General features: G+C 40.5%; 1 protein-coding gene across 4 annotated transcripts in view; it reads left to right on the top strand.

Annotated features, from left to right (window-relative positions):
* PAK6 (p21 (RAC1) activated kinase 6) overlaps window positions 1-18108 on the top strand; it is a 60119-nt gene that overhangs the window by 22322 nt on the left and 19689 nt on the right. The window contains exons 3-6 of one of the 4 annotated variants that reach the window (XM_019552268.1): window positions 3445-3509; window positions 4062-4346; window positions 13310-13518; window positions 15308-15934. In XM_019552268.1, the coding sequence (XP_019407813.1) occupies window positions 4310-4346; window positions 13310-13518; window positions 15308-15934 (873 nt within the window). In that variant the 5' untranslated portion in view covers window positions 3445-3509; window positions 4062-4309. Of the gene's footprint in view, window positions 1-1935; window positions 2309-3444; window positions 3510-4061; window positions 4347-8976; window positions 9186-13309; window positions 13519-15307; window positions 15935-18108 lie in introns of those variants that run through there. The other 3 variants (XM_019552270.1, XM_019552271.1, XM_019552272.1) reach the window with 3 other exon arrangements.

Below are 18108 nucleotides of genomic sequence, written 5' to 3'. Positions count from 1 at the left end.
GAGCCAGTCACAGCATAGGGTTTTTTCTACTACAGATCACAAACTCCATTTAAATACAAACTCTATCACTATGCTGTGGCTGCCTTCCTGTGATCAGAGACCTGAGGAAGAATGTCTTCTATTTGAAATCTTGTCTAACTTTATCTCAACTGCATAGTTGGTCCAATAGAAGATATCGTCCCAGGAAATGCTTGCCTCTCACATAATTGCTGGGCCATCATAGCTACATCATTCTTACAATGCCCAGGTACATTAACCTCCATCATTTGGTACAACATCAAAGAACAGACAGAACAGATGCCATTGACGGTATGTAAGATTGTGACAGCCACCTCAGCAGCAGTCACATCCCATGCTAACCTAGCAAATGAGAGATCATGTGCAGTTCTTGAACTCCAGTCCTCTACATGACAGGACTTCACATTTTGCTGCTGAGATTGTGGAAGAGCTGCTGGACTGCTAACAGTGGGTTCTCTCTTTTGATCATTGTTTGATCTTTAACATTATTAAGACAAACTTCCTTTTCTAGTTTACAATTGCTATGAGACTCTAATTCATATGAGCCAATATTGAAGAAGCCAGTCCAATCTCCAGACAGAAAGGGATTTGGCTAATCTTAGTTCCTATAGCTTAGGGAAGTTGCTATGATGTAATAGGCAGGAAATCTCAGTCTCTTTAGCAAGCCTTGATGGGTAAGAACTTGTAGGACAATTTAAAGAAGCAATGTTTGCACTTCCAGGAAAACTTATGAGAGGGTCAAAGGCTCTGAAAATGAGAGGGCTATGAACCCGAGTCTGTCTAAAACTACAAAGTTTATTCTACTACTGATCACAGACTTTTTAAATACCAACTCTGCCCAAGTGGTGCTATTATTCTTTACACTGCAGTAGATCCTATAGCTCCCAACTGAGATCCTAAGCCAGGTGTATGCAGACACAAAGTTCTGGTTCTGCACAACTGCAGCCTAAATAGATGAGACAAATAAGGGGTAAGAAGGACAAAAAGAGGTACAGCAGGGTTCAAACGGCTTGTATAGACTCACACAGCAGGTCAGCAGCAAAGCCGGGAATAGAAGCCATATCCCCAGAGGCTTGCTTCAGTGCGCTATTCAGGCCACAATGTCATGCTCACTCCCCATATAAATAATGACAGTTTAATTAGCTGGAGTTGCTTACACCACAGCTTTTTCAAGGCCAGGTCAGCAAAACATACAAACAAAAAGGAATAAATGATATGTTGGGGATTTTCTAAACCTGACTTTTATCTTTGCTCTTTGAACCTAGTAACTTTGGTGTTAAGACAGCATTGCTTGCAGTATACTATTGTAATAGGCCAAGAATCCCCTTTATTTGACCTAAGGGAAGAACACTTATGAACTCTGACCTCCTCCTATCCCTCACTGCTGTTTGTGTTTCTAATGCCAACACCTTCCACCTATTTACCCTGTTCCCTCTGCTGCTTGCTGATGTATCTAATGTGCTAGTGAACACAAGTCACATGCCAAAATGTCCGTTTCCAGGAGTCAATAAGCCCTGAGCTACAGCACAGTCAGAGCTACAGGATTATAGGGTGATAGCAGACAGTAAACCTCACAGCAGTGACTCACAACAGGCTATAAGGGAAAAGTAACAGCACCAGGTCATGTGCTGCATATCTGCAATGCAAATTAATTAATTAATTATCATATAGCCAGGCATGTATAAAGCAATCAAAGCTGCCCCTGCCAGGAATGGCTAGAAAATTGTGGCAAGTCTTGAAATTCACAGCTAGGACTATAGAGGAAAAGATGTCAGGATTCATTAAAAACCACAGTAGCTCTAGGCCCTGAGGCTGTGGAGACGAGAGAGAAGAGCTAACAAGCAAGTCAGAGCTTTAATAGGTCAGCCGGAGAGGAGGGGGTGGGAGGAGACCTCACCAGTCTTGTCTGAGACCCAGCACCCTTAGTGACCTGGTGAGACTCGGAGTGCCTCCTCTCCCTTCCCTTCCAGAGACCAAAAAGAGGAGATGGTTAGGAGGAGAAGGAAAGAGGGTCCCAGGAGGCTCCAGTGTCAGCATTCGTCATGCTTTCTGGAACTGAAGTCTGAGGCTTTCCTGCGCTGGGTGTTTGTGTCTCATCTACCACACCCTGAAATCAAACTCGCAGCTTAGGTGAACCAGGCACTGTACAAACATGTCAGATTGTCTCCACCCCCTTCTCTCCCGTGCTCTCCTACCTTCTTTCTCTCCCAAGTTTCTCAGCGTATCAGTGAATTCCAGTGCGAGACTGTACCTACCTCGCCTCCGGCTCCGGAGCACTGACAAGTGTGGGGTAAGCTTCATATTCTAGGTTGGGGAGACATCTCGAATTTGCTTTCTTTTATTGAGAGAAACAAGGAAATTCTAATGGCCGCCGTTTCATCGGTTTACTAGGTTTGTCAGCTTAAGCTAACATCTCCGCTGTCTAGTGAATGTGCTGCTACGAGTTAACCCTTTCGCTTCACAACTGTATATTAGATCTTACCCCTGCCAGGAATTAACATGATGTGGTCTCATGGGTTGGCAGTGCCAGCCTAGGGCAGTGAGAGGAGCAGTGTGGGGGTCGTGTGGCTTTTCCCTCAAGGGATGGGTCTAGAGGACAGAGAAAACCAGGAGCTGGATTCCTTTGGGAAGCAGATTGCTCCATCTTCAATCCTATAGCCCAGCAACACTATCTACCCAATCGGCTTTGCCATATGGTGATGGTGGAGTTTTCCTGTGGACCTTTTTCTCATCTCCCTTGGATTTGTCCTCTACTACCATTGTCAGTAAGGTCCTGTCTTTCACGTCCCTGTCCCTGTGATAAGGGCCAGCATGTGCATCTGTTATGAGGGATGTGGTGTTTGGGACCTGGCAGTGTAAGCTGTCAACAGCTTGGATAATGAGAAATACGGGATGAAAATGTCTTGTTGAACCTGACAGGATGTTCTCTTAAAACACTGGCGTAAGGAAGGGGTTAAAGTTACCCCCCTGTGATGCCTGGGAAAACAGACAGCAGGTCAGGAATATGCATGCTCACTATCTTTATGCAAGATATAGCAATATTTCCATGGAGGACTCTTACATCTGCAGGGACACTTGCCCTACCTGTCAGTTACCCCTTGCTTCACTAACTTATGCCCAGGTCCCCTGATTTTTCCCTTTCCTGTCAGCCAAGCTCATTTCAGCACATCTAGTGAAATACCATGCCATAATACTCTGTGTGTGTGTGTGTGTGTGTGTGTGTGTGTGTGTGTGTGTGTGTGTGTGTGTGTGTGTGTGTACACTAAATATCCGGGACTGGCTAACCTCATACTGTTTTAAATCCATTTCTCCAATTAGATAAGTACACACAATGTCTTTCAGCTGAGTGATAATTACACGTCACAAGTAGAGAAGGTATCCCTGTCCAGTCATATTTGCTGATCTTTTTGTCTTTTTGTTTGACAGGATATTAATGACTTAATATATTCAATGACTGAACAGTGACGAAGAAGAAAGAAAGCTTGTAGCTGGTGAGTGGGGCTGGGAAACATGTAGAAAATAGGGAAATGCATTTACTGAAAGCACAAGTGGTCGACACCCCCCCCTTAGAAATCCTTCTCTATGATAATACCAAATGCAGATGAAGCCATATGGAGCTGCCTGTGACCAAGATGCTGCTGTACTGCTACTATATACATTCTCTCTCCCCTTAAACAGTTTAGTTATTAATCATGTCATGAAGCTGTGCATTCATGCTCATGCTGTGCAATATTTTGCTATGAGCAAACAATGGCTTATAGATCAAATCATGTTAAACAGACCTGGTCAAGTAGTGGGAAGCCCCATTTGCAGATAGTTTGCTGAATTTACAGCTGCAGTTCAAAGTGGTCTGTGTGTGCTTTTCTGTAGTTTGTTTTTGAACATTCAGTTGAATAAAGTTTTACATGTATGAATGTTCATGGAAAGAGCATTTTGGATCTGTAGACAAGATTTGGTTAACGGATAGATGAAATCTGTAACCAAACAATTCCTTTCAGTGGCAAGTACAAGTACTTTCTAAGGCTTTCTCTATCATGTCATAGGCCAGAAATAACACTTGATGTGAGCCTCCAAGAGGCCGAGAAGCTATCTCCCTACATAAGTCGGGAGACCAGCCACAAATCTTAAAATAGAAACTTTTGAATATTGAATAACAGATTGGATATTTGCTTTAAAAAGTCTGAGCAACCCACAATTTGGTCATGTTTGTCTAAGCTATTTGATGCATTTGCAAAATCCACAATCTGTTCAAATGAAATTAATGAGCAGAAGAAAGGGCTAAATATTTTGAATGAACTGTTTGAAAGAATTAGGCAGTAAGAAAAAAGGTAAGTAAAATGCATTTTACAACATGCATTCTATTCTCCAGGTTCATACAATATTTTAGTGTCTTACCTAGTCTGCCTGACTGCTTTGTTTTAGCTTTTGCTAATTAATATTCATTATACAGGGTCTTCATAAAATCCTTGTGCACTTTTAAATTTTAATAATAACTTAGGTTGTAGGTATGATAGAAACAATCTGTTTCAGGACAACTAGAATACATAATGCTAGACTTCATAAGTAATAATGAATTTATTCCTAAATAAGATGGAGCTCTGTGCCACTACGCTCTGAATGTACAATAGTTCCTAAATGTCATTTTACCAGAGAAGTGGATAGGCAGATGTGGACCAATTGCTTGGCCACCTTGTTCACCTGACCTGTCACCATTGAACTTCTTTTTACGGGGACATGTTAAAAGTGTAGTTTACTTATCAAAACCACATTCTTTGGTGGAACTTAGGGCTAGGGTCATCAATGCAATTAGTGCAGTAACCCAAGAGCAACTGGGAAATATTTTCAAGGAGCTGGAAGATCGGATTGAGCACTGTATCATGATGGATGGTGGTTATGCTGAAGTCTACCATTGTGTACTCTAGTTGTTCTAAAAGTTTAATAAATTTGCTTTTAAATGCCATTTACAGATTGTTTCTATCATACCTACAACCTAAGTTATTAAAGTTTAAAAGTGCACAAGGACTTTATGAAGACCCTGTATATCCTTGTAGAAACTGTTTTATCCACGGAGTTGTCTCAGCATGGCCAAGATTTAGATGAGGCTCTAGGAGTTCCCAGTTCTTCTGTCAATTGAATAGTCATTGGAGGGTAACATAACATGCTGCTGTCCTTTCCAGCTCTGAAGATGGCAGGAAGCACGTTGTCATCAGGACCTTCTTAGATCCCCACCAAAAGTAAGGTCTAGAACAGCGGTTCCAAACTGGAGGTTGTGACCCCAAATAGAATCACAGTGTCTAATGAGTGGGGTCACAAGCCTTAGCAAAATTCAATTGTAGTGGGCAGGTTTGAACCAGCTGCTGGGCTGCCAAAGAAAGATTGGGAATTGCTAGTCAAAATTACAGTGGAAATCATGGTTTTCCACCAAACCTACCAGTGCAAGCCTATTGTAACAGAGTAGAAAATCAGACAGTTTCTATTTCATATTGCCCTTGTATTTAAGGCATTCATTAGTGTGGTATCTTTTTGGATGATCCTGTATTATGCTGCTTCTAGATAGCTGAATTGACCCTTTATCAATATTGCTATTACTTCTGTTTTCAACTGATTTCCTTTGTTTTGCCCAAAGTTAATACATGAGTTAAATGATAAAATAAACATTAGAAATCTCTTTCTTAATTCTGTTCCCTTTCAAAATCCTCAAGAGAAAATTATCTTGCTTCTGGGATGAGTTTTTTTAAATTTGGAATATGATTGCAATTGGACTGCTTTATAATTTCTTGATGAGTAGGTTCAAGTATATGATAGTAGCAATTAATTAATTTGTAGTATTATAGCACTCTGGAGCCCAAGTTGTGGTCTAGGAGAGTGGAGGCCAACTGTTTTGGCAGGTGTGCTACAGGTTAAGGCCTGCACCCTCCTGAAGTGCCACTTTTATCTCCTACCCCTGCCCAATCTCCTGTTTTCCTTTTTCCTCCTTACCCCCACAGTGATCTGCCATATGACACACACACAGGTTGCCTGCACTGCTTATGGAATGGGTGGTCTAGGAGTCTGTTATGCTAGGTGGTGTAAACACACGCTCTTGGCCTTACAGATAATGTATTCCCCCCTTTTCCTTCCATTCTAAGTCACCAAGAGCTGGATAATAGGATAACTGTTACCTCAGAAGAGCTTGGTCTGACCTGCTATTACTTAAGTGTGGTTGCAGATCAGTGCAGTCTTTGGGCTCCAGCAAAGGACTGTAAATCCATCAGGATGCTGGACTCCAAACACAGTCACTGTGTGACTTTGGGTAACCACTTTACCTCTCTGTCCCTCTCCATCTGTGAAATGGGGACAACTGACAGTCTCACCAGCTGTTGACAGATTTAGTGTTTTCAAAAAGCCCTTTGAGATGTTCAGTATTCAGTGCAAAGTAGTGGATTTTTACCTATATTGTGATAAATGAGGGATAGATTTGTCTTCATTGTTGTTAGTAACTGTCACATCCTGATAGCTGTGGTCAGTGCTGATGTCACTGTGGTCACACAGCATGGTGCTGCCATCCATTTAATTCCCTCTACAATGTTAGTGCAAGAATCCCAGGGTCTGATCCCTCATTTCCTTACACCTTGGGTGGTCACAGTGAAGGTAAAATGATGCCATTCCGATTTGATTTGTACAAGTGTAGATAACTACAAGATACTGAGCACTGGAGAATCAGAAAGTCTCTCCCTTTATTTATATATTGAGTTAAAAGGCAGGGACTGGATCAGCCAATGCCTCCATTGAATTAATGGAACAAGGACAGTTATGATGCCAAGTTGGGTTCAGTGCAATAACATGGTTTTTAAACTGAAATAGTCTATCACCATGTTCTGATGGACCAGCAGGAAGGAGCAGTGGGTCCTTGCAGTGCTGCAGTATAGACCTCCAATGCCCACCTGGAAATACAATGGAATTGCAGTTGTATGGAAGTGTCCACTTATGTAAAAGCAAGTGTGCATGAGGTGAGAGAAGTAGATAAGAGGCATTTGCGTCTGACAGGCTAGTTCAAGAGAGTGAGTTCTGGGCAGTGCTACTTCCAAAATAGATGACAAAGTAGTCTTTTTGCTGGTACCACATGGATATTTACTAACTCTAGTAGAACTAAAAAGAACTGAAAGAGGCTGCTCTTCTAGATCTTCCCATTAAAGCACTGGATTGGGACTCAGGAAAGTTGGCTTCAATTCCTAACTCTTCTATAGGCTTTCTTTGTGAACTTGGGCTGCTCATTTGATCTTTCTGTGTCATCAGTAAACTGAAGATAAAAGATAGGAGAAAGATGAAACTGATAACAATTTCCTGTTTAGATTGTAAGGTCTTGAGAGCAAGGATTCTCTGAGTGCATGGCCACCTAATCTCAGGTGGGACCTCTAGGAGATATATTTTCACATTATTTACAGTATTGTTTCCCCATCTGAAGGGTGTTGATGGTTTGAAGGAGGGTTGAGGAGCTCATCCAATTCTCACGTACAGGAAGAATTATTGTGATGTTGGTGCCAAAGGGCAAAGGGAGGGGGATCTCGGAGAGATCTCCGCAGAAGAGACCTACATTAAAATACAATGATTTTCAAGTCACACCCAAGGTAACAGAATTCAAGTGTGGTGCAGGCTAAATAGATCAGTGTGTGCATGTGTGCACATGTGTACAATACATACATAGTATTTACATTCTAAGCTTTCTAGACTCCTCTGATGTTTGCCCTCCTGAGCTTTCTGACATGATTATTATTTATACCAATCCATATATGTTCATAGCATTTGCAGACAAAAGAAAAACGATAGGTTCTTTCACTGACTGAGGAGCTTACGAATCTAAATGATACTTTACACAGTATGGAATGATAACAAAGGGTGGGTGAAGGGAAGAAAGATAGGAGAGAAGGTTTGATATCTAAAATGTTAGCTGAATGTGGTGCCCTGCTGTGATGGCTCCTTCCACCTTTATCTGAGGCATTGGTTCTAGAAATGCAGTTTTAGGTGCCCTGCTTTTCCTAAGGTTGAGATGATGCTTGCCTGCTGTGCTATCACTTTTTGTATTTAAAATCTGTCATTTTTTTTCCCTGATAATAAAGTATGTCTGGCAAAGTGGGTGCTTCAAGCAAACTAGAAACACAACAAACTGATTTAATGCTTTAAATCCTGCATGAATACATAGTCAGGCACACAGATTAATATTCTATTAGAAATAAGCTTAGGAGAGACTTATTTGTTATATTGCTGGTTTAGTTTGTGGCAGATGATGAAGTTGGGTGCTTGCATTTTATGCATGGCTTTTCCCAAAAGGCTGAATAAGGTCCACAAAGCTGATTTATTGGGGTTTTTTTTCCTTGATTAAGAGTAAAAACTGCAACAGGATGAACATATCTTTTCCTAAGCTTATTCTGAACTGTGTTTGTTGCCATACTGCTAGGTGGGTTTTAGATGTACTGAGCCAAATTTATGCTAAATAATGTCAAAAGCTTTTCTAAGGCAGGAGCTTTCACAATTTGTGAATCTAATATGGGCATGACCCAAATGTGTGTACACACACACACACACACACACACACACACACACACACACACACACAATCAGTGACAGAGGAGGATGGGGTTGTATGCATGTGTACATGCATAACATGATATAGGTGTAGCATATATGTATCCCATATGCACCCGTGAGGTTTATAATGATATCAGGAAAAAGCTGGTGAAATGACAAAGAATGAGAGCATATCTATCTCAGTATTTGAAATACTGTATGATAACAAAGAACAATTCCTGTTATCATTGACTTCCTTCCTTGTTTTTCAGTCTGGCTAATCATTTTCTATGCCCCTGTATTCCTCTGATGTCAGTCTGACTCCCACCCACTCCTATGCCTTTTTTCAACTCTGATTCCCCTCTCTTTCTTCCAGTCCCCACATTCTCCCATTGAAGCCTGACCCTTTTTTCTCCCTGCCCCTCCTTTCCAGCTGATCCCTCCCACTGCTCTGAATCTGCTGGCTGTGGGTTTTTCTCATGCTCACTGGCAGATGTGACAGATTTTGGAACTGTATCATCTATGAAAAGCTGTATCTGGAGTTGAAAAATCTAACGTGGTTTCCCAGGCAGCAGAAATGGATCACTGAGAGAATTTCAATCTCCGGCTGCTTTTGTCTCGTGGTAGTGACTTTTATTATTTGTGTTTGTGACATTTCTTACAGTGTAGCTGTCATCAGTAAATGAAAAGACTTGGGTCTAATAGGTTATTATAATATCAGTGTCATAGGGTGTATGAGATATTGAATGGATGCTGTCTAACTATCTGAGACTAAACATAGGTTTGCTTAATTATAAAATCTAAACCTTCTATGCATAAAATATTGTTATGAATTTGTTACTGAATTACAATTTTCTTCTATTTAAACATTCTTCAGTGGTAATGGAAATCCAAACATAATAGCTGGTGCATGAGAACCACGAAGTGTGTAATGTAGCAGTCTTCTTTCACTGTCCAGTTTGAATGAAATACAAACCTTGAACAGGATTTTAAACACTTACTTGAAGTGTGTGATTTTTAAAATTTTAAAACGGTGTCCCTTTAACTACAACCACCTGTCTGATGTGAGATTGTATTTATAATCAAAGATTGCTCTTGACAATGTAAAGCAAATATCATTGAAAACCGGAGGTGTTATATGTACAGGCTTGGCTACAGTTTATCATTATAACGCTCTGTTTATTAACCAAAAAAGGTCACGTCTGCAGCCAGCCGCTGTAAAAATGACCATGAACTTAGTAGATAAATATATACTGTGCAATATGCATTTGTGTATACAAACGAAATGCATGCCAAATGGTTATTAAAAGGTGCAGTTATCTAATGTGAATGCCCAAATGCAGTGTTTTTGTGAATACTAACTGATAGGCCAGGATAGGTCCACTTCTGAAGCACAGTTGAAAATTTTGGCCCAGATGCAAAAGTGAACATTTTAATTCAGTAATTTAGATGGAAAACATTCAGTCACATTCTGAATCACAAAGGGATAGTCTTATTATGAATTATTGCGGCTTTTTTTTTAACAACATCCCCTTCCATGGTAGTCACTTTAAGGTAAATAAAACGATGTGACTCTTCCCCTTTCTAATTACAAATGTCATGCTATGAGTCAGGCTGCAATTAAAAGGAAATGGGGTTAAATGAGGAATTACAAGGGTTAAAACAAGATCACATGACTACTCGGTTCAAGAGAGTTTCCATCCTGGTGGCTCAAGGAATTGTTGTGGTTTTTTTGTTTTGTTTTCTCATAATTATTGATTCACTTGTTGTGGCCATGGCAGAAAGCTGATATTTGCATTGCTTTATCAGTGCTTAATGCTTCCTGGCTCTGTTAAAGGCTGAAGCATCCTCAGCTGTAGTACCTGTCCTGTGAATAGCACCAGTGCAATTAGATAGAAAGGCTACTTCTACATTTCTTCTCCTTTGAGCATTGCCCCACTGACTAATTATTATGTAAACTGCAGGAGATACTGGGAACCCCAATCACAGACAAGGACCCTATTGCACTTGGTGCCGCTAGCACGGAACGGAAAGATGGTCCATGCTTCAACAAACTGACCATTTAAATGATGCATGCCTTGGGGGTGGCATTGGAACAGTCTCCAAACCAAAGAAGGCCGTGGCTGCAAAACCTCCTTATGTACAGCAGTTGCATTGTACTCTTTTTCTAAATGCAATTTTTAGTGGTTTGGCTTTCTCCAAATTGTCTGTTTGCTCTTCAGATGTAACAGGAGATCTGTGGTCTTTTGAACACAGCTTGATGTAGTACAGCAACACACAGTATTTTTACTTCAAAAGAATTTGTATTTCAGCATAGAATGGTGTATCTATACCCTGCTGTAATTATAGTCTAAGGACCTGACCCTGAAAAACCTTTCAATGCATGTGCTTCATTTTTACTACTGTGAGTGATCCCATTTTTTTCCATTCCCTCCCAAGCTGATTTCAGTAGAGGTTTCACAGCTCTCAATATCAGGTGCATAAAAATGTTTGCAAGACTCGAGGCCTAATTTTAGGAAATAAAGCAGTATGGCAAATAATGACCTTATCTGTAACTTGTACTGTAAACCGCACTTTGCTTTAAACTAGAGACCTAACTGTAATAATATGGACAATGTTATAGCCTTGTATCATAAAAGAGCACGGCACTGTGTGGTGCTAATTGTAAGGCAAATGTCATGAGAAACGTTGGTCTTGACTGCAGAAAAAATTATCACTCTATGCCTTTACCTCAAGCAAATATTTATAAAGCAAGAATCATCAGAAGCTGAGATACTGTAGTGGGAGAAAAAAAGATTTTTTTGAAGTTTAAGAGCTCGGTAGGTATCTGGAATCTGCTGTCAGGGAAACGGAGAAATCTGAAAGTGTCTGTGCATTAGTGGTTCTGTACAGATGATAATACTAACACAAGTAAAAAGCTAGAAATAATGAAATATTTGGGTTGGGCAATCAAACCCCAGAATTAGGAATATCTGGAATATGTTTTCTCCCATGTTGTTGTTGCCGTTGCTGTTCAAGTCATTTATTGGACTGCAGTAACACCTGGGCACTTCAGTGAAAGACCAGGACCCAGTTGTGGTAGACACTATAGAATCGCAACAAAAAGATGATCACTGCCTCATTTCTGATTTTCCCTATGTGTATTAACCACAAACAGTAATTATTTAAGCTGAAAAGGCTGCTAAATGCAACATAATCAACTTAGTTTTGAAGAAACACCTTCCATTTCAGTGTTTGAATTACTCACCTTAGCACCAATAGCACTACTATTTTTTCATTTAATTAAGAAAGATGAAGACACGATAAATGGATTTTGATCCTTTGTCTTGGGAATCAGCATTGTGGCACTTGCATGAGAGTGCAGGACTTGAATTCAGATATTTAGTACTTTGTGCTGAAGAGCCAAGCAAATATTTGAGATTCATGTTTGTTTGTTCCAGCTGAGAGAGAGAGAGATGAGTAGCTGGGGTGCCACTCTGATAAAGAAGGAGCAAGGAACTTGGACAAAGCAGGTCCTACAGGAAACCTTACGACTTGTGGAACTTGAGAAATTTAGGCTCAGTTTTGTATTTTATTACTTGAATAACTCCAGGGAAGGGTTAAGTTTGTAGACTGTTCAAAACAAGGCAGAAATGTCACCAGGTTATTACTTGATTATGATAGTGTATAAGGCCCTTTCTAGGCATTCGAGAAGGGTTTGTCATTGCCCACCTAAAATGGTATGGTTTTGGCCCCTGAGGAAGTCTCCCTAGCCCTGTGTCTCCTGATGACGCTTTGCAAGCTGTCAGTTGTAAAAGTGCTGTGCTTGACAGTTTGGTTTTTTTAAACTAAAGAAATTACTGGGTTCCACAGTTTGAGCTGAATAGCAAGGTATGCCTATTAAAAATATCTTTAAAACAGCATATGGAAAGCATTCTAAAAATATACATGAGGCAAAGATTTTTTACAGTGAAATCTTTTTATTGGACTGACTATGTAGTTTGGATAGAGTTAGACTTCTCTAGGTTAATGTCTCTTAGTTTAGTAGCATAAGTAAGTATCTCCTGTTTAAATTGATCCCTTTTGGAGTAGGTTAGGTGAAGAAGATTTTCTTAGATTTTTCAAAGTTCTCTTGCATCGTTGTGCTACATCTGTGGAGTTGTGTGCATTAGCTAGAGGGTTGCAGATGATGAGTCCCCTTGGGATGATGTTATGTTTCTTGTACAGGTTTAAGAAGATGATGTTCTGGCTTTTTTCTGTAGGTTGTGGATTTTCTGTTGTAAACATTGGATTTCAGTATCCTCCATGTTATGGTAGTGTAAGAGTGATGTTGTAGCTATGATGGTCCAGAAATTAGTTGGTTCAGTAAAAGATCTTCCCCCAAGCAATCCCTGTCTCTTGGATAATTTCTGGACCATCATGGTTACAATGTCACTAAAAATATACATGAAATTGCTGCATTTCAACATTCAGCTTTAGTTCTAGCAGGGGCTGTCTCCATTCAATATGGAGGCTGTGTGGGCTAGTGGGTAGAGTAGTGGGTAGGGACTCAAGAGAGACCTGGGTTCTGCTGAGTGACCTTGATCTAGTCACTGATTTCCCTATGCCTCCATCTTCCAGTTTGAAAAATGGGAAATGTTTCCTACCTATATGAAATGGCCTGAGGCCTACCGCTGAAAATCAACACAAGAGTCTTATGTGATACAACAGCTACTGTGAAGTTTCTCTATGGGATCAGATCTAATGTGTTTTGATGTCTCCCATTCAGGCACCATGTTCCGCAAAAAGAAGAAGAAACGCCCCGAGATCTCAGCTCCACAGAACTTTGAACACCGGGTCCACACCTCATTTGACCCAAAGGAGGGCAAATTTGTGGGACTGCCGCCTCAATGGCAAAATATTCTAGATACATTGAAACGCCCAAAGCCAGTTGTAGACCCTTCAAGGATCACTCGTATGCAGCTTCAACCTATGAAGGTAAGATAGGAAATTTGAATTCTTCCCATTCTCTCCAAAATTCAAGCAATGCCTCCCATGCTCTTGTAAAGGCAAACGATCTATTAACATTAAGGAATATGACGAATCCAAATAATGCCAGGATTTTGTAAAGTGGCAGAGAGTATCCTTATCCACTCCCAATCTTAAAGAGAAACAACAGAGGCAGTAGTAGAGCATTGGGAACATAGCTATGACAAATTGCACTGCTGCAGCTCAACTAACTGGTCATTCAGTTACCCTAAAATAAGAAATGGACCTGGGAGAACTTCCATATCTATAGAGGTATGGGAATATCCCCTTATATGCCACTAGGGACTATTAATCTTGGATTGGCTTAATAAACCACCTCTGAATATGAAAGTGTCCGTTTGTTTTCGCCAATTTACTGCCCAGTGGAAACATGAAAGAAGATTTTGTGCTGCCCTGCACTGACCATTGCTAAAGATGGTACTTTAAAATAATTTAAAATTGTTGCTATTATCAAAGTCTGAAATGCTGCAGCAAACTGGAAGCTGTCAAGGCTGAGGTTTAAGGAGTGAATCAGAACAGAAAAAAAGACTTTCTGACCCAGGTGAATCAGCTCATGAGCCTGGGTTTCTGGCTATATTCTCCTAGCTTTTTCCTTTTCACCACCTTGGTGTAAGGTGATGGAACCAGTTCTCAGTCAGTGCCTCAACCGCATTTGATGGTTAACAGAACATTTCAGGCGGAAGATAAAGAGACAGCTCAATATCTGAAACAGAAAAATGTGGTACTACAGAGAGAAGAATTTACCATTGTTACAGAGTTTACACACACAATGAAAGGAGTTTGACTGCTCTTAGATTACTTCTGTCTGATAGGATCTTTCTCCTCCACCTTTTCTTCCTTAATACAATAAGCCAGTTTCTCAACTGGTGCACCAATATTGTTGAGTCAGTTGACACCAGCTAAATATTTGGTCCAGTATAATTAACCCAATATGGTTGGGGAGAGCCCAGTTAATAAATTAACAAACAGGAAATTGCTTTTCATTCCAAGGGAAGATATCCTTACATAGAGTGGATTCATACAGTGGTAGCGATTATACTATTTTAGGTATTGCTGTGTAGATATACAGGTGGTTAAAGTTACCAGCAATTAAAAAAATTAAGCTTAACAATTCCAAAAAAATGGTGTGTATGTAGGGCATGCTACTCATACAGAGTTGGTGCCCTTATGGATAGATGCCTTATTCTTCATCATTTGCCTACAAAATGGTTGTTAATTGCTTGTGATGCTTTGTTTCCAAGAGTACATTTACCAATTTTAATTGCAATGGATTTGGTAACTAAAGGAGGGATGCAGATTTGCAACAATATGGATTTTATGATTGGTATTAAGATGCATTGAGCTAGAATTAAAATTAGTCTAAGGACAGAAGATTATGCCTGAATTAACAAAACTATGGAGAAGAAATGCACTATATATTGGAGCAACAGTAAGATTCCACATAAAGAGTAATTTTAGTCTAAGGTACTCCAAAGACTGGTAGGGATGTTGTAGGTCAGGATTTGGGGACATTAGGAGAGCACTCAATATTTTGCACTGTGACTTTAGCCAAACCTATGTCTTTGTCACAGCAGTGTATAGGTCCTCAAACTTTTGAGGAGGAAAGCACTGAAAAGTAAAACATTTCATTTCATTTTAAATGACTAGGCAGACTTGAAACGCAGTCCCTGCTTTGGACATCCTGAGCCTCAGGTTGTAGAGCTCTAACTTTGCCCTTTTGTTTCTGCATGTTTGACAGACTGTGGTGAGAGGCAGCACTGTTGAAGTGGAGGGATATATCTCTGGAATACTCCATGATATTCAGAAGCTCTCTGCCATCAGTTCCAACACTCTGAGGAGAAAGAGTCCCACCAGCAGGAGGAGAGCCCAGTCACTTGGACTGCTGGGAGAGGACAGGGCCCCTGACATGTACCTTCAGAGCCCTGGCATAGACTGCACAGACAACTATGGAGACTACCTCAATTGTAATGGTGGGACCAAGGCGACCCGAAGGCAGACTATGTGGCCAGATTATAAACCCCGGGTGGATGGGGAGTCTCATTCCAATGGCATGGTAATGAAAGCACAGTCCCTTGGGCCTTCAGAATTCCAGGGTGCCGGCAGTCGCTGCATCCAGCTCACGTTAGGTTCCCAGCACCAGCAGTACACCCCTATTCTGACTGGCAAGAGTGACAAGGCTGGAAAAAGAAGCTCAGAGGACTGTTGGCCTCAGCCCTGCTTGATGGGACAGTCAAATCCCAGGCCTTCTGGGGAGGGCAGCCCTGGCTCCAAATCACGGGAAAACAGCTTGAAGCGAAGGCTCTTACGAAGCATGTTCCCATCAGCAAGTGGCGCAAACAAGTCGGGCCCCACCCTACAGATAAAGGTATGTTTAGTTAGTGTATTAAATGTAAACACCATGGTGACTTTTCCATTCTGTGGGTTACTTCCACATTCAAGCAATTTTTTGGACAAACAATAGACATCAAGCTATTAGTGTAAAGATGTAATGTCAGAATCAAAGTCAGCGGAACAATAATCCAGATCCAAAGTAAAAGGAAAGTTTAGGCTGCGTGAAAAACAGCTGACCATACTTCTCTCAGAATAGTTTGTGATGTATAGCTGAAAAGGACAGCCAGAGGGTTTTTTGCTTGTACAGCCATATCACTTGGGGATTTTTTTTTTTTAAATACTACAGTATATTAGTAAAAGCCCTAGTTATACCTGCATAGAAGTGTTTCAGTTTGCACAGCGTATTTGTTTAGTAAACCAGGATAATTGATACTGGTGATAGTTTTTTGTTAGTACATGCTACATCTACATTTGGAGGGCTATCTAGAGTAAGCTATGTTTACAGACACAAACTTTTTTCTGTTGTAGACTGTACTTACGCGTGGAAATAAACAGCATAAATAGATTCCAGCAAGAATCTGTTTAAGCATCAATGTCTGTGGAGATGGTACAATTCATAGCTATTCGTCTCCCAGGAAGATTTTTTTTTTAAATTTGAATGAATGGAATTAAGACAAAGAAAGAAAAAGAATCAATTGAGGGAGAGTCAATGAATATAGAGATTGTAGGTAACAACTTTCAGTCCATCCCAAATGGTCCAAGTGTTGTTACCAACTAACAGCTGTTTGATGCCTTCTTTAAAATGGTTTGGTGCCACCAGGCCAGTTCCTAATGACTGCTCAACACTTCGTTTTTGAGTACAACTTTCTGACTCTTTAGAGCTCTGTCTTTCTGAGTCTCTCTCTCTTATTTTGTGATTCTGCCCCTTGGGGAGTGGTGTAGGAAAAAACACATTCTCATATGGTGCAAATAAACCTAATTTCATTGACCTCAATTATGCTATGCCTGTTTGTCACTGGCTGAAGATCTGGACTTAAATCTCTGTAAGAAATGACCACCTTTGTCCTATCCTGTGATAGGGAGAAGGGCATGATATCCCTTGCACTCTCTTCTCATACAAAGTGTAAATGTTATCAGTAATGCAGTATGTGTGTGTTCATACATACATGCTGGTTGTCTGAGGAAAGGAAAGGAACAAGTATGATGTGTTCCCACAGGGAAATGTGTAACCAGGCACAGATTGAGAGAATACGGGTGGATAAAAATGGAAGTAGGGATGCTCTGAGAGGCAGCACAGGGACAATGTAAGATGGGGTGTTGTGGGCCTGTGATCTGGTAGATGAAGTGACCTGGGAACTTCCATAGCTATCTAACTGGGAAGGGGGGAGCTTGTTACCAGCCAACAGTTGTTTGCCTTCTCTCATATTGCTGACATACTGTTGAAGCAGGAATCTGTAGGTACGCTTGGTTAGACAGAAAGACATGTATAAGCCTGTGTGTATCCGATGGCCTTTTGTGTGCTATGGGTTATATAAAAACTGTTTTTCTAAGACAAAACAAGAGTTCAGAAACAAATACCTTCCTGTCAGGAGCATGCCTGTGCTGGAACTCAGGGGTGGAGATTAGCAAAGAAGTAGGAAGTCATTTCCAACAAGCCATTCTTGTGTGTTTGTGCACTCAAACACCTCAGCAGGTCGGTGTCTGCATGACCATGCTTGCACCACATGTATGACTGGATGTGAGTCAATGTATGAACAAGCAAGTTGTGCCTCTTAAGTTTTTACTGTTAATAGAAATCTGTGATAAATATCCAGATTTTTATAATTAAGGTCTAGTTTAGTCTATTTTTTGAATGCTTAAGAACATTTAAAGGTCAAAAATTCTCTCTAGTGGCAACTTTCTACAGCTTTACCCCTATATGGTCCCATGATTGGCTTTCAACTGCCTATATAGTGATGGACAAAGCTGTGTAGGTACCGAACATGTTTTTTTCCTATAGTATAAATGACTGACTTCAAAGTTGGTACTTTGGATTGATTGCATATTCAGTAGATCACCCCATTTTATGCTTTTGAATGTCAATATCACTGGGACTAGTGACAATGCATAGAAATCTTAAAACCTAAGTAATTTATTCTTTTTAGAAATCTATATTCTGTGTTAGCATGGGAGTATGCATATTTTGAAATCATATTTCTGCAGTTTGTC

Source organism: Crocodylus porosus, unplaced genomic scaffold (assembly GCF_001723895.1).
Source record: "Crocodylus porosus isolate Cpor-Errol unplaced genomic scaffold, CroPor_comp1, whole genome shotgun sequence".
NCBI lineage: Eukaryota > Metazoa > Chordata > Crocodylia > Crocodylidae > Crocodylus > Crocodylus porosus.
This window is presented reverse-complemented; position numbering and strand designations above follow the sequence as displayed.